Source organism: Apaloderma vittatum, unplaced genomic scaffold (assembly GCF_000703405.1).
Source record: "Apaloderma vittatum isolate BGI_N311 unplaced genomic scaffold, ASM70340v1 scaffold26583, whole genome shotgun sequence".
NCBI lineage: Eukaryota > Metazoa > Chordata > Aves > Trogoniformes > Trogonidae > Apaloderma > Apaloderma vittatum.
In genome coordinates this window covers 5,527-21,502 of record NW_009710348.1, presented here as the reverse complement: position 1 = coordinate 21,502, position 15,976 = coordinate 5,527, and the positions used below count along the sequence as shown (strand labels likewise).

Sequence of the window (15,976 nt, the reverse complement as noted above, 5' to 3'; positions counted from 1 at the left end):
GGTCCTTAAAACCTGCTAGGACAGGGACTGAGCATCTGCTCCAAGTTGGTCCTGCTCTGGCTCTTTGACCCAGATAACCTCCAGTGATCCCAAATTATGCTAGAAGTCTGACTCTATGCAATAACTCATTTGAGTTCTTGGACTTTGTATTTTTGTGTTTTTTGGTTGTATATCAGGAACGTAGATTTTATACCTTTTTGGTTGAGTAATAACCATGTTTTTGTTGCCTTGGTTTAACTGCTTGCAGATACTGATGAGTGTGCAGTTGGAAATCCATGTGGAAATGGAACCTGCAGGAATGTGGTGGGAGGTTTTGAATGCACCTGTGTTGAGGGATTTGAGCCTGGACCGATGATGACTTGTGAAGGTGAGACTCCCATGTGTTAAGGACTGTTGTAGTTGTGTGCTGAAACAGCTTCCCGATTTCTGAAACAGCTGAGGAGTAAAGCAGCTTAAAAATAAAAATACGGACATTTGGAGCAATGCATCTCTATGTGAAACAGAACAATAGGTTTCTCCTTCCTGTATCCACCTTGATCTGTGGTACCTTTTATTAACTGGAGGTTGGGTGAACAGGCTTTCAGGTAGCATGTGCTAAGGGGCTGCCCAGAGAGGAGCATGTTGGGGTACAGTCTCTCCAGAACAGTCTCCAGAGATGCTGTTTATTGTGTATATGGTTTTTACTTACCTCCTAGGTGACCCTTGAGTGGAAAGAGTCACTGTGGATGATGAAAACAGGTTTTTTCCTGAAGAAACAGTAAACAAAACAGAAAATATAAATACAGTACTAGACAATTACCATGATACCCCTAGATTGAGTACTTTTCATGCTGTGGTTTTTTATTTTTGCAATGAGAGACTTGAAAATGCACAAAAATGGGAGGAGTAAGGAAGATCAGAGTTCTAGAAAGGACACACACAAAATGAGTTAGATTTTTTCAGTGTAGAAAATGTGTTTGAAGAGATATATGATTTAAATTTATAAAGCCACAAGTGGTAAAGGTACCAGAAATAGAGGGAGCATGTTACACAAGCCAAAGCAAACATTTTAATATGCATAGGACTTAAGTTATGGAAGTCTTTGCTGCAGAATATTAGTGAGGCCACGAGTATAAGTTGACTCAGAAGGGGATTGTGCAAATTTGTGTGGGAATCCATCAGTGAAAATGAAGTTTGATAGTTTGGTTGTGGCTTTTGGCTGTGGAAGTCTTTTAACTGAGAGGCTGTATTAGGGGAAAGATCTCTGCATACATGGCATGCGTTGGGTTTTTTTTAATACTCGTCTCCTCCTGTTACAACCAGAGAGAGAAGAATGTCCTAGGACATTCTGACACTTTCTGCTGACCTGACACAGCTGTTCTTAAATTATCTGCCACAATCTATTTGTTTGCAAGCCCATACAGAAGAATGCTTCTATTTTTGCATCAGCTTGCATTAGTTTTTTATGTGGTTAGATCTTCATTTGCTTCCCTGTGGAATTTGAGTGAAAGCTCAAATTGCAGGGGAGGAGTTAGCAGAGTGTGTAAACAGAATTATGTAGCAGTAATTACTCAGACAGCTCAGAGCATATGTAAACGCACTTCAGAATAATGTTTCTAGTAAGGGTATTGTTCTATGGATTTAGTTTACGAAGAAGCTGAATTAGTGCATCTAGAATTTAAAAATAACGAGTCATAAAAAACTGAGACTAGATGTGGAATCTGAGACAGTATTTTGACAGCATAGATCTGAAAATTACTTCCATTGGCTGCTTGCTATAAAAGATACTGAAACTTCAGATGACTGTGCAAACGTCCTGGCATGTCTGGTGCCTGCTTCTGTACAGAAATCCATAACGAGTAGAACCATAGGTCCCTAGCTATTAAAATTTAGCCCTCGGTAAACTGGGCTCTGTGGTATTGCCCGTACCTAAAACCTGTGCACTCAACTTTGCTGAGTTTTACAAAAGCTTGTTTCACTTAGCCTGTGGTCTGTTGCTCCAAATCCAGATGTCAACGAGTGCATTCAGAACCCTCTGCTCTGCGCTTTCCGCTGCGTGAACACTTTCGGATCCTACGAGTGCAAGTGCCCTGCAGGCTACGTTCTGCGGGAGGACCGGAGAATGTGCAGAGGTAAAGCTCCTACCAGACTCTCACAGTTATGAGATAATGGTTTCAAGGTCCTGCAGGGGTAGGGCTCTGACTCACTGGACTATTGGGCCAGAGTTTTAATCCCAGGAAGTAACTGAGTCAGAAGGAATTTGGGATTAAATTCTATGGTTTGCGTTATGCAGTTGATTGTATTAGCCCTGTCCTGCACGTAAACTTACACATCTGCATGAGGTGAGGTCATATCAGATGATATGGTTTTGTCTTGCCCTGAAAAGGGTCATTTGGGAGAAACCAACTTGCTCTAGGCTAGTATATCTTATGGTTACTTCAGCACAGTAAAAGTATGTGCGGAGTTTGATTATGATATAAATTCCAAAGTCAGAATTTACTATTGTGAATTTCCTCTCTGTATAATCAAGTCTAAACCTTTTGTTTTAGATCAGAATGAGTGTGAAGAAGGAATTCACGACTGTGACTCAAAACAGATGGAGTGCAAAAACCTAATTGGCACCTATATGTGTATCTGTGGCCCAGGTTATCAGCGCAGACCAGATGGGGAAGGCTGTGTAGGTGAGTGACACTCAAGTGTACAGTTCCTCAGCAGAACTGAAAATTTTGGATTTAACATAGCATGAAGGAACTCAAGGGAAGAATTACGCGACTACCTGTGTAATGCATCTGCTGACGCTATACACACTTTGCTGTTCAGGTGTGAACACGTGAGCAGTAAGTGGAAAATCTGGATGTGACTGTCCTTATAGTCAGTTTGTACTGCTGCTGCTGAGTTGCCTCTGAGTGAAGGAAGTGAAGCTGTAGGCCCACTGCTGTAAGCTTGTTTATCTCTGTTAACATGAATGAGAGTAGATCTAAATTGTTTTTAAACTTTGGATGACATTCAGAAGTGCAGCTACAACTACAAAAAATTTTGAAAACTAGTGAGGAATATGTTGCAGAGAAAATGTAGTAACAAAATGTGTAATACTGTGAGCTAGATGGGTCATATTTCCTCTGAAAATTGAATAAAAGAAATTTTTCTTTAAGAAAACCAATAATATGTGTTTAACCAGGTAGAATGCACAGCTTAAGAACTCCATGCAAACTCTTGTAACCTGCATTAATCCAGTAACGGACTTGATTTTTGTCATGTCATTTGAAAAACACAGATGAGAATGAATGTCAGACCAAACCTGGAATTTGTGAGAATGGCCGTTGTTTAAACATAGTTGGAAGTTACAGATGTGAATGCAACGAGGGATTCACTGTCAGTGATGCCCAAAATGAGTGCCTTGGTAAGTAGCACATTAACATCGTAATGAACTATCGCTTTTATAGCAGAAATTGTGGTTGAAATTAAACTTGGAAATGTGTAGAGTATAACCATACTCGAATTTCCATACCTTTGGGAAGGGGCCTTTGTCCTGCAAGTTCGTTCTTCTCATGCTGACCGTATGCCTGCTGCTGCTGGTTGGGTCGACGTACTGTGAAAGCTGACTCTTCGGTGGTTTCAGTCAGTCAGGAATTGCTCTGCCTATTCTTTGGTCTTGGTTTTCTCTGGGTTCAAAAAAAAACATATATTTTTATAAGCATAATGTTAACTTGCCTTCTACCTTTTGCTAAATTTCCTGTTGTCTTTGTTTCCCTTAGACATCGTGCTCTCTTTCTTACTGCTGATAGTCTTTCACTGTCAGTTGCACAGTCCTGGCGTGAAGTATGCCCTTTCTTCTATATTTCTTACTAAATTCCTAGTATCTCATGACCCTCTGGAGGTCGTCACCATTAGGATTCTCTGTGACACATATTTTTGCTTCCAGACAACAGGGAGGGCTACTGCTTCACTGAAGTCTTACAAAGTATGTGTCAAATCGGATCAAGCAACAGGAACTCTGTCACCAAGTCTGAATGCTGCTGTGATGGTGGTCGAGGCTGGGGGCAAAACTGTGAGGTCTGCCCCTTTCCAGGCACCGTTGCCTTCAAGAAGCTTTGCCCTCATGGCAGAGGGTACACATCTAGTGGAGCAGGTACTGACTCTTCTATTAAAAGCTCTCACACAGTGCCAATTTAAGTGATAAAATATAAGCTCTCTTTTTGCGTATTTGAACACTGTGAGGTCCTAAATATTTTGGATGTCAGTCGAAATTTTCATGTTGAGAGGGTACAGTCCTTTGGGAGGAGGGTGCATAGCCGAAGGCACCGGATGACAAGGCATCCATCCCAACTTGGCAGATACTAATTTTACATGCTGGTTGATTGACATGCACTCAAATGGGAATTTGCACTCTTGCATTTGAGCATGTTGTACGTACAGATTAAGAGCTACTTGTGTTCGTGAAAGCAAAGCGATGTTTGATTTCTGAAGGCTAATATATGATCAGCTCTGCTTGTTCACTTCCATTTAAGGCTTGTTCATTTCATTTGAAAGATTAATGCTCCATTCTGTATTTTTCCACTTAATGTTTCTCCTTTAATCTGTGCAATATTTCATTATTTTATGGTGTTTTTTTTTATTTTATGTAGGGTGTGGGGTTTTTTTCATGTCAGGGCACAAGAATCTATTAAAGCCGTATAAAATCAATTCTTGTTCCATTGTGAACTAACCCTCATTTAATTGCAGATATTGATGAATGCAAGGTTATCCACGATGTCTGCCGCAATGGGGAGTGCATCAATGAGAGGGGATCTTACCGTTGTCTTTGTAATCCCGGTTATACTACAGATATAACTGGCACTCTTTGCATAGGTAGGTTTTTCTTTATGGTGTATGCATATAAAGGTTATTACGAAGTGATGAAGAAGGAAATACAAAGAGTTTGAAAAATAAAAAAAGTAAATGTGTCATTTATTACAGTACTGTGGGGATTTTAATTTTCTTCTGCTATCTCCTGAGTGTTTTGAAAAAAAATACCACAAATCTTGGTTATCAGCACTGTGAGCTATCTGGTTTTGCTTCTTCTAGATCTGAATGAATGTAATGAGTCCCCAAAACCTTGCAATTTCATCTGCAAAAACACAGAGGGGAGCTTCCAGTGTTCATGTCCAAAAGGGTACATCCTGCAAGAAGATGGGAGAAGCTGCAAAGGTAAAAATAAAGAAAACAACTTACTGTAGAAACTCCGTGTTACACAAGCAAATACCAATCCAAGGACATTAAATTATGTAAATCTGTCTCCTTGATTCCTGTGAGTATTTCCACCATAGACAGTGGAAGTGCCTGCCTGGGATGGAGCTGGTGTTTCAGTTAGTGCTTTGATAATCTGGATGAACAGTAGATCCACAGGAATTTTCACAGGCTGATGCCAGCTGTTCTTAAAACTTCATAGCCAGTAGTATATATGATTGGTCTTATTTTGGTAAGCATGTTGGTTTAAGCTGTAGCTTTCAGTGATAGATGTATCTTACTGGATGCAAAGATGAGCACCGTTTGCAGTGCATTGTCTAGTATCAACAGCATTTTAACCTACCACCTCCGTAATGTGCTGACTAAGGGACAGCAGCGCAAGAGAGATTTTGAAATGTTCATTATGGTTTTGTTTATTTATGTATCTTGATAGCAAAGATCTGACTGAAACTGCATAAGTTAAGAGTGACAATTCTGAACTCGGTGCGGGAAATGACAGTGTACTTTGTCATTAGCATTTAACTAGTTCTTTTGGAGTAATAGCATGCCTTAGTGCAAAACCATTTTACCATCTGCCACTGCTTCTCATGAGGATGGTGGCTTCCCATTTATTGGCTGCCATAAGAGCAGACATTGGTTATGTAATGGCTTCCTTCAGACAGAGAGTGGGGTCTGTAATCCAGCCTTAGCATGGACTAGTGTAATTCTAAAGTCCCATTCATAATTCGTGGGGCTTCATGTGAGAGGAACTGGAAGCCAGTGTGGAAGGTGAGACATAGGTTCAAAAGGCTTTATTGATATTGTTTGATTTGGTATTTATTTGCAATCACTGCTCTCAAAGTCCATCTGAACTGTCAGGTCCTCCATAGGAAACATAAATGAAAGATGTTTTCTTGGGTTTTTTTAGATCTTGATGAATGTGCAACAAAGCAGCACAACTGCCAGTTCCTTTGTGTCAACACTATCGGGGGTTTCACTTGTAAATGTCCTCCTGGATTCACTCAGCACCATACAGCCTGCATTGGTAAGTGACGTGGGAGCGTAGACATAGATTTGGGATTTGTTACTGACTTCTCTTCCAGAAGCAAAGTAGCAAGGAGGTGAAATTGGCTTTCTGAAAACCACATGGAAACATAGGTCGTGTTCTGATCCCAGTCCCACCAGAACAGAAGATACAAAGAGGCTCTCTCTCCTACCTTCCCTTGTTTTCATAATGTGTCTTTGAATTTTGCGCTTGCAAGAATCAGACGGTGAAAACATCGATTTGTAATTCTTGCGTCACCCTTTCTTACCCATGGAACAAAAAAAAGAGTTATATTTCTGTTTCTGTAGTTCATTGCAGGACCCACGTTAATGATCATGTTAAGCCTTTTTTGCAATAATGAGCATGAAACGTACGTTTCTGTAGATGTCCTTCAGGTCTGTGGAAACATTAAACAAAACTACTTCCTGCAAAACGCTTTCTGCTCTGCAAGCTGGATCCTGCTTGTGGCAGTCTGATGATCCTATGATATTGATGTGGATTTGGGGGTGTTTGAAGACTAGAATATCAAATTCCATATTCTTGGTGAAGAAAAGGGGTTGTTTCCCTTCCTGTAGCTGCTCTTAGTGTTTTCAAATTAAAAAAGAAGTAACGTAAACTCTCCTGTAGTGCAGAGAAACAAATGGAGAGGGCAATAAGACAGTGACGTTACCAGCGTTTCTTTACCTCTTGTCACAGACTGTTCATTTTTAGCATTGCTAAATGATCATCTTCACAGCAAGGAATAAAAAGTAATACTCAGGCTTTGGTTTCCTTCAGATAATAATGAGTGCGCTACTGAAATCAACTTATGTGGGGCGAAGGGCATTTGCCAGAATACACCAGGAAGTTTTGTTTGTGAATGTCAACGTGGCTTCTCACTTGATCAAACTGGGCTTAGCTGCGAAGGTGGGTACAACACACAGGGCATTTAACTTGGCCCTCTGCTTTCTTCATCTTCTCTCAGCCATCCTGTCATCCTAGGAGGGACCTATGGAGCAAGCACTAAAACCACTGAAGTAAACGTGTGTAGATTGAGATGTGTGGAATATGGAAATGTAGCAACAAGGCAATATTTCTCTCCCTGGGCCTGAACAAATATTGCAGGCTGATAAAGAACCGGGCAGATATTTTCGGAGAAGACTTCGATTTAGTCTGGAATGTTTTAGTGTAAGCATCATAAGTTCAAATGAACTTCTGTTGAATCCTGCGTGGATTTCTGAGAGACTTACTGAAGACAAGAAGTCTTGCATCTCCAAGGCGGCCTGCTAAAGATGCTGCAAGCTTTATTCCTCTAGGTCCTTAGAGCCTTATCCTGGGATAGAGTTTGGTTTGCTTTGAAAAGAGATAGCCTGAGATTCCTGGGTTGGAACTTGCTGTGGAGCCAGAAATCCAAACCTGAAAGGCCCAAAGTGCTCTCCTAGCACTGGTCAGGTTTTTGGAAGATCCTGACATACCTTTACATGTATGACGTATGAATATACATGATAATTTTTAACATACTTTTCAAATAAAGCATAATTTGAGCTTCCCTCCCAAAACTCAGAGTGTATCTCACCTTTTTAGATGTTGATGAGTGTGATGGAAACCACCGGTGTCAGCATGGCTGCCAAAATATAATTGGAGGATACAGATGTAGCTGCCCACAAGGATATCTCCAGCATTACCAATGGAACCAATGTGTTGGCAAGTCACTTTTTTTAAATCGTACATTTAAATGCATGTGATCTTTTTTAGCAGCAAAACGTGAAGGGTGATTGTGCAGTTTGATGTATTTTTTTTTCCTGTTCGTAATTTAATAACTTCAGAGTTTCATTACAAATGTGTGCTCCTGTGAAAGGCAGAGTGGATATGAAGCACCCAGTAGCTTATGTCCTGCTTCGATAAGTATTTAAGCATAAAATTATCCCTGAGGGTGCTGGAAGTTGTAATGACTTTGAGGGAACTTGTGTTACTTGTGTATTTTGTGGTGTGAACTGAGGACGTCTTACTCAACTGTACAGCAGTCTCTGCTCAGACACAGCTTCTGTCTGAGAGCTGAAGCTGGGTTGAACCCAGCAGACTCAGAAACACGAGTTTGGATTGTTAAATTGTAAAATTAAGCTTCTGGCCCAAAGCATATAAAATTCTATTCAAATCCTCCTTGATCTATGCTTTACCATTCTTGCAACAGCTACAGGAAGGCTGCTGTGTTTAAGCCTCTCCTCTGTACAGAATTACCTGTTTGTCATATTTGAGCAGATCTGCTGCTAGCTCTCTAAAGATGCTTCCTCGCAGCTTTGGGATGCAGTTTATAGCAAATGCTTACAGGACGATTCTGGTTATAAATAACAAATGCTAGTACTCTTTATTTATGTTAAGAAGTAAATACACTTGTGTATTAATATGCTTATTTCTTGCCTATTTAAACTTTGGTTCTATCCCAAGTCTCTGAGCCCTTGTGGATGGGGCTGCACGTGGAGAGTGTCGATGAGTTGAGCAGACAGAACTAGGTCCTCTGCAGAACTCGTGGGAAAAGTCTCTGTACATTTCATCAGCGTAGCATGTAGCATATTCAAACAAGAGAACATGAATAATTTTTCCTCTAGTGACAATTATGTACGTTTTTAGTCACATTTAATGGGCTTCATGCAAGCGAGTCTTGTGTGTGTATCCGGAGATGTGTTTGATGTTCTTTGGAAACAAAGGGCTTCATAACTCTTTGTTTGGCTTTCTTTGCTTTCAGAAACACAAAAATGCCTTTGCTTGTTATCACTGTGGTGCTCTAGGGAGGTCTCTGCTTTTAATTATGCCTACCAAACCTCCTGACATTTTATGCTGTCCTTACTGTGGCATTTGCTTGCTTGTGCTCCAGTACTCTACGCCTGTAGCATACAAGAGCATAGAGGGAACACAAGCATATGGTGGTTTTGAATATTAATTAAACTGGCAGAGATAAGGGTTAAATTAAAGTTTAATCTGCAGGAGAATTAAAAAAATACAAAACAGCACTGCCACGTCTTGCTGTTAGAGGACATTGTGGAATCTGAAAAAGAACAGCTCTCAGTTTTGCGAAACGTTGGCTGTTTCCAAGTCTTCCTGGGTGACAGCATTTAACTTAGTGTATTTCCCAACCAGGTGTACACTGTTACTCCAGTTCTTGAGCCATTTGACTACTATTTAGATTTTATACTGAGAATAACAGTTTCAAAATGCAGAAGCACTGGTATTTCGTCAACAGAAAGAAATACTTCAACCTTGCCACCACAAATACTCATCGCCAGACACTTCACCAGGGAAAATTACACTGAGAGCCAGAGCTGGGGAACAGCTCAGCTAGCACTTCCACCTTCTTGGACACAGGGTGGTCCAGGCAGAAACCCAACACTGCAGGGAAGGAGGCTTGATTTCCTCTGTCCTTAGGGTGTCTCTGCTTCCTGCTGGAGCTGAGCACAACAGAGCTGCCTGTTGCAGAGCCGAGAGCATAGAAGAGCAAGGCTGGTGCCTGGTAGCACAGCTCACACAGAGTCAAAGGCCCCCCTAAGTGGTTTTTTCACTCATCTTCATGGTTTATCTTCCAATAATCACCCAAAATATGGGAACTAACCTCTCTAATGTCCACACTCCTGCTGCTGTGGAGTGAGGTGAAGTGAGCCTGTCTCGGCTTGATGCTGTAACTTTCTGTGGCCTAAAAGTGCATTTATGATGTTGACATAATTGCTGTGTTAGGTGTGACAAATACTGAAACATTGCTTTAAATTAATGGCAAAACTCCTGCAGGCCTGGGTAACACAAAACTCAGCCCTAGGTTTTAATACCTTGTGGTCTCCAGATGTTCGCATTGTAACGCCTGTAACTGTATATTCTTAAGATGCTTATCTAGATCCTCCTGGGTGTACCACAGGGTAAGAATCCATGTAATAGTTTTTTCCGTGACAATTCCTTCATATTCCTTGGCAATCCCAACTCTGCAGACAGTTCCTGTCTTTTTTAGCTTATTTAATAAAGTGTTCAGGGACTTTTGATGTTGCTGCAACACATATTTAGATAATCACTGAAGAATGCTTTGGTTCCTCCCATGTCCTGTGCTCTGTGTGACTGCATCCACTGCCCTGGCAATTCCGCAGTGCACCATGCCATAAATCAGGCTGCAAGAAGCAAAGGCATTGCTTTTAAACAAAGATCAAACAGTCACATTGTTTGGAAAAAGACAACAATGCTCTCAATTATTCTTATTCTCCCGTAACCTGGATGCTTAGGTCAGAGATGCTCCGTGCTTTATGTTTTATCCAGAGTGTCCAGATGGCATTTCTTACACGTGTGCACACACTCACAGCACACATATGCAGTTGCTTTATCACTGAAAGTGGGGAACAATAGCATTCAGAATGTTTCAAAGCAATTTGCCGTATCAAACAAAAAAAACAACATTCAGACCAGCTACATTTTAAAAAAATGGTCATTTACAGTAAGTGAGCCTGAACTGATGTTGAACAACTAGAGTGCTGCGCTTGGGAAGTTCAAAGAGGGGCTGGGTCACAATGTGTCAGTCTTTTGTATCTACAGTTGTTTTTATTTTTACTACTTGTTCCTGTACCATACCTGTACCTCGTATTTAAATGTGTGTAGAGAGGGATTTTCTGTGCCTGGACTCGGTGCAAGGACTTGATTCCTTACTCCTTCTCCTTTACTGTTGAGTAGTATTAGGAACATGGGATTACAGGACCAGATTGTTGGCTGTACAAAGCTTTTTTCTTCTCAGTTGTTTCTGGAACCAAAAAAAAGTTGCCTCCTCTGCTTCTCTGCTTTCCAGAGCCTGAGCTGACGTGGCATGAAACATCTTCTGTAGAGTAGCCCAAATGTTGCTCTGTTGTATGGTTGTATTCATCTCCTAGCAACCACTGCCCTAGCCCAGGGTTCTCCGTTTCTGTCCCTCTGATATGGCAGCAGGTTTAGCAACAGTCAACTCCTTTCTCAAGGGGTAGGTTGGACCAAACCTCAGAGTAAAAGTTAATGTGGTATGTTCTGCTTCTTTTCCAGATGAGAACGAATGTCTCAGTGCACACATTTGTGGAGGAGCGTCTTGCCACAATACTTTGGGAAGTTATAAATGTATGTGCCCTACCGGATTTCAGTATGAACAGTTTAGTGGAGGTTGCCAAGATATCAATGAATGCGGTTCTGCACAAGCCCCATGCAGTTATGGTTGTTCAAATACTGAAGGTGGCTATGTCTGTGGATGTCCACCTGGTTACTTCAGAATAGGACAAGGGTAAGGGATTCTTATTTTAAACTAACAGATATAAAGGGGGTATAATTGGCTCCTTTCTTTGTATTGTGGAACAGCAGAGCCGGGGGGATTGTCACCAATGAAAGGGGCAGGATTGTGGAGATGATCAGGAGCTGGATGCACCTGCTGTTTTTGGAGATGAAGGAGGGGAAAATAAACCACGGGAAGGGAGCAGTGGTAAAGGACTAAATGAAATTTTGGCGGGGCTGCCAGGTTCAGTCCATCTCTTTTAAGCTACTACTTTCACCTCTCTCTGGCACGTGCAGGCAGGTAGCCAAGCTCCCTGAGCTTACCATTGGGAGCTCACACCCCTCACTTGGATTTGTGGTGTATAACTTGCCTCTATTAAAAACCAGTCAATATAGTAATAACACCCCTGCCAGCTTCAAATACAAATGATACTATGCAAGTGGCTTCACCCACTGCTTGAAATAACAGTTCTATATGCTGGTATGTTCCATATTCTGCTGTGCTCCGAAGGTATCATTTTTTTAATAAATGTCTGCTTTATCAAGAAAACCAGTTTTCACTTGCCCTGGTTACAAGTGCCTGAGAGCTATGCATCATGTAGGACCAAGCAACTCAAACGGAAAGCAGAAAGATTATGGCTTAAATTTTAGAAGTGACTAGAAGCTTTAGGATACATTATGAAGGACTTCACTGGAGATTTTTCAGCAGTTTCTGAAAATTGGTCTCTTTTAATGTGTTCCAGGTTGGATAACAGAAACGACAAACAACTTCTCAGTGCTTAAGCCTGTGTTTTTAAAACTGTTAAATATTGGCAGGTCTCTCTTAGGCAAAGCCCCATGGAGCCAGGTTCTTGAAACCAGAGGTAGCTGCATTGTGATTCAGTGAGAATTTTGCTTGTCGACTTCAGCAGAAATTTTTCCTAGGAAATGAGTGCGACATAATTGCTTTATTATTTGTATTCACAGTTACCCAAATTCAACTTTTGATAAGATCTGTGTCTCACTGGAATTAATTTTGAATTTCTTCCTTCCTCAGACACTGTGTTTCTGGAGTGGGGCTAGGCAAAGGTCAAGGACAAGAACTTTCACTCAGTGGAGAAGTAGATGACAACTCCCTCTCTCCAGAAGCTTGTTATGAATGTAAAATCAATGGCTATCCCAAGAGAGGAAGGAAGCGCAGAAGCACTAATGAAACTGCGAATGAAACAGAGGTAATTGACCCTTTATGGGGGAAAGGGTTTGCAGTTGTCTTGTAAAAGATGATCTCAGAAGGAGGTGTGCCAGGAGAAGATTCCACAGGAAGAATGTACACCCCAAACAAAGTAGACCAAAGAGCTGGTGTTGGATGTCAAGCAGGCCGTCTGGGCTTTCTGAAGTTGTTCGCTGTCAGTAGGTGAAATTCATCCTCTGAAGCCCCTGCATACCCATCGTCTGTGTCACATCAAACACTAAAATACATGCCCATCCGTCTGTCTAGAGAGTAGTCCACTCACCAGGCTCTTGATGTCAGAGGACAGTGGCTATGGAAAATGTTTGTGTGACCTTGTGACCAGAAAGGGAGGATGTGCTGGTCAGTGTAGATGTGGACCCTGCCAAGCAGCGGCGTGTTGTGTGCCTGGGGCTGGAGCCCTCTCCAGAGCAAATACAGAGCTCTGGACACCAGCACCTCACCTGGAGGAGGTCCAGGGCTGCAGCCCTTCCTGGGCCTCAGCCAGACCTTTGCAGTCAGTCACGCCGCTTGCCATCCTGGGGCTGAGGCTGCCAGCGAGGCCACACACAGCACTCACTGCTGGCCCAGGCAGCAGAACAGGAGGCAGAGCTTCATAGCTACGAAGTCACTGGGCACAGAGGCAGGTTTCCATTTGCCGCTCCAAGTGGGATAATTGTGTCCGTGAAATGCTTGACATCTATTGCGATGCTCACACAACTCCACTTCCTGTCATTGGCCTTTTTTTTTTTATTAGCCAAATATTCGTAAGAGGTTTCAGCACTTAGATTTACATGAAAACTCATCTACTGTGTGGCCTTTTGTCTTTATGCAAAGGGTAAGCATTCCTTTTCACTCTTCCTTTGGTGGTGGCAAATGTTTCTCAGCTGTAAACAGCATCAGTGTGTAGAAGTGTTCAGGAGCCTGTTCTGGTGAGGTGCTCAGGGTGTGGTGCTCCGCTAATGTGGGAAGGCAGGAGAGTGCTTTTGCCTGGAAGAGTGTGGATGTTTGGTTTTGGGCAGAGTTGGGGTCGTAAACTGTGTTAGTTCAGTGTGCTTCAGTACTTTTCTGTGATTAGTGCTGGATTTGTCTTAGAGGTGAAGTAGAGCTTCCTGTGCTTTCCACATGACGCTGTTAGAGCCAATGTGCTGTCCGAAACGTTACACCCTGCCGCTGCAGCCTGACTCGCACACAGGGGCCCTGGGGGTGCCCAGGTACCATCGCTTGGAGGTGAGGGGCGCTGCAGGGATGGTGACAAACACCGTACTTTATCCTGACAAGTCCTAGGCCCCTAACAGGGAATTTGACAGACAATATTAGAGAACCTAATTTAAAAAAGTATTTTATTAATAATGAAGGAGCTGGGTAAGAAATACATGCACATAGGCACCTGTGAAACACTTTCCGACAAAGTGAAGTAACCTCGTTTGTTCTTGTGCAGGATCAGCCAGAGCTGGACCCGCCGATCAGTCTCGCCAGCTGGGATATTGAGAAAGCAGCAGTCTTCTCCATCAACATCTCGGATCTCAGTAACAAAGATCGCATCCTGGAACTGCTTCCTGCCCTCACAACACTGACAAACCATAATCGATATTTAATTGACTCCGGAAATGAAGACGGTTTCTTTAGAATCAATAAGAAGGACGGGATAAGTTACCTTCATTTCACAAAGAAGAAGCCAGTGCCTGGAAACTATTCACTACAAATCAGTAGTATTCCACTCTATAAAAAGAAGGAACTTAACCAGCTTGAAGAGAAACATGACAAAGACTACCTCAGTGGTGAGCTGGGAGATAACCTGAAAATGAAAATTCAGATATTGCTTCATTAATTCATCAACCAAAGACCAAATAATTAAACCAAAGATAGATAGGTAGAACTGAAAATTCCTCCCAATCAGATTCTCCATATCATAGGTACAATCTTACATGAGTACATTTGTATGAATGAGCACTATTATATTATTACATAAACAAGGTACAGGATGAATTCCCTAGCTCAAACCAACCACTTCCTCAGGCTTTTTAAGTGTAGCTGAGCTACCGTGATATGTTGAATCTTGAAAACTGGGACTTTTACCATTGGAAGTTGGCCACTGATGCTGAGACACATCATCATTTCAGCAGAGGTACAAGAATGTGCTTTCAACGGATGGACAGCTCTATTTTTGTAATTCTTAAACTTCGCTTCTCCAACTACAACTTACTAGGTCAGCCATTTATGATATCCATTTGGTGCTAGTAAATTTTCAACCTAGATTTATAAATGCACTGTAATATTTACACAACTTAGAAGCCAAAATTGCCATTATTCAGTCTAAATACTTCAATCAACCAAAGTTAGCTCAGTAGTTTATCTCAGTTATGCCTATAATACATTACATGTAAATTAAGTGTGTGTATACTGTAATCATGCTATTTTTATCAATGAAGCATTTGTAAACTAGATTAATAATACCCTTAATGTGAGGGTTTGTAATGGTGCTTATAAGACCAACTACTTGTTAACTGTATACACAAACCTGATGATAAAGTTTCTGTGACTTGCCAAAATGCACTGAGGTCAGTAGGGACCATTAAACATTCTCAAAAGTCAGATGACAATCAGTGCCATCCTACGCCATGACATTATGTAACGTGTCAGGAGTACCCATAGTCATTCATATCAACAAGGGTTCATAAATGTCATAAATGTCACAATAAAACAGTTTTTTTTTTAGTTTATTCTGTGGCGTTGTGTTCTTGCTAAAAGTGAGAAAAGCTGCATTCTTGCATTTCAGGCACTGTCGGTGGGGTTGGTTGTGTATCAGTCTGTGTGCACAGCTGATGTCTCCCTTGAAGGTGCTGCTGCCTTTGGTTCATTCTTCACACGAAGGAAGAACGGAAGAAGTACAGACACCTTCACAAATCTAAACAGCAGTGGACCTCTGTCAAATTATTCTGGGGCTCCAGAAAGCAAGTTAGAACATTTCCAATAACTTGACCTGAATAATCCTGTCAATAAGTAACTTTGGTAGCCAAAACATGCAGAAGTGGATGTTAAATTGTTACACACAAAACACATGTAATTAGTTGGAAAAGTCTTGTTTGCTAAAACTGCCTTGACTTAAGATACTTCCTTCTTTTACCCCCACTTCAACAACTGCTGTCAGATAATCTGACTGATAGCAAAGGGATAATCCAATGCCAAAAGCCATCACAGTTGTAGCTGGGTTTTAATATCAAATTAATTATTTGATGATGTGGGTGTTCTTGTATACACAAGTGCCGTGGTGTATCTTTTAGCAGCAGCAGACTGTTGTGCTG

The 15,976-nt window shown here is 41.5% G+C and overlaps 1 protein-coding gene across 1 annotated transcript in view; it reads left to right on the top strand.

The window, feature by feature from the left end:
* FBN1 (fibrillin 1) overlaps nucleotides 1-15,707 on the top strand; it is a 135,993-nt gene extending 120,286 nt beyond the window's left edge. The window contains exons 52-64 of the mRNA XM_009867276.1: nucleotides 248-367; nucleotides 1,989-2,111; nucleotides 2,529-2,660; nucleotides 3,254-3,379; nucleotides 3,902-4,108; nucleotides 4,702-4,827; nucleotides 5,044-5,166; nucleotides 6,113-6,229; nucleotides 7,007-7,135; nucleotides 7,793-7,912; nucleotides 11,246-11,477; nucleotides 12,501-12,675; nucleotides 14,113-15,707. Coding sequence (XP_009865578.1) covers nucleotides 248-367; nucleotides 1,989-2,111; nucleotides 2,529-2,660; nucleotides 3,254-3,379; nucleotides 3,902-4,108; nucleotides 4,702-4,827; nucleotides 5,044-5,166; nucleotides 6,113-6,229; nucleotides 7,007-7,135; nucleotides 7,793-7,912; nucleotides 11,246-11,477; nucleotides 12,501-12,675; nucleotides 14,113-14,502 — 2,120 coding nt within the window. The 3' untranslated portion in view covers nucleotides 14,503-15,707. The remainder of the gene's footprint in view (nucleotides 1-247; nucleotides 368-1,988; nucleotides 2,112-2,528; nucleotides 2,661-3,253; nucleotides 3,380-3,901; nucleotides 4,109-4,701; nucleotides 4,828-5,043; nucleotides 5,167-6,112; nucleotides 6,230-7,006; nucleotides 7,136-7,792; nucleotides 7,913-11,245; nucleotides 11,478-12,500; nucleotides 12,676-14,112) is intronic.
* The last annotated feature ends 269 nt before the right edge of the window (nucleotides 15,708-15,976 follow it).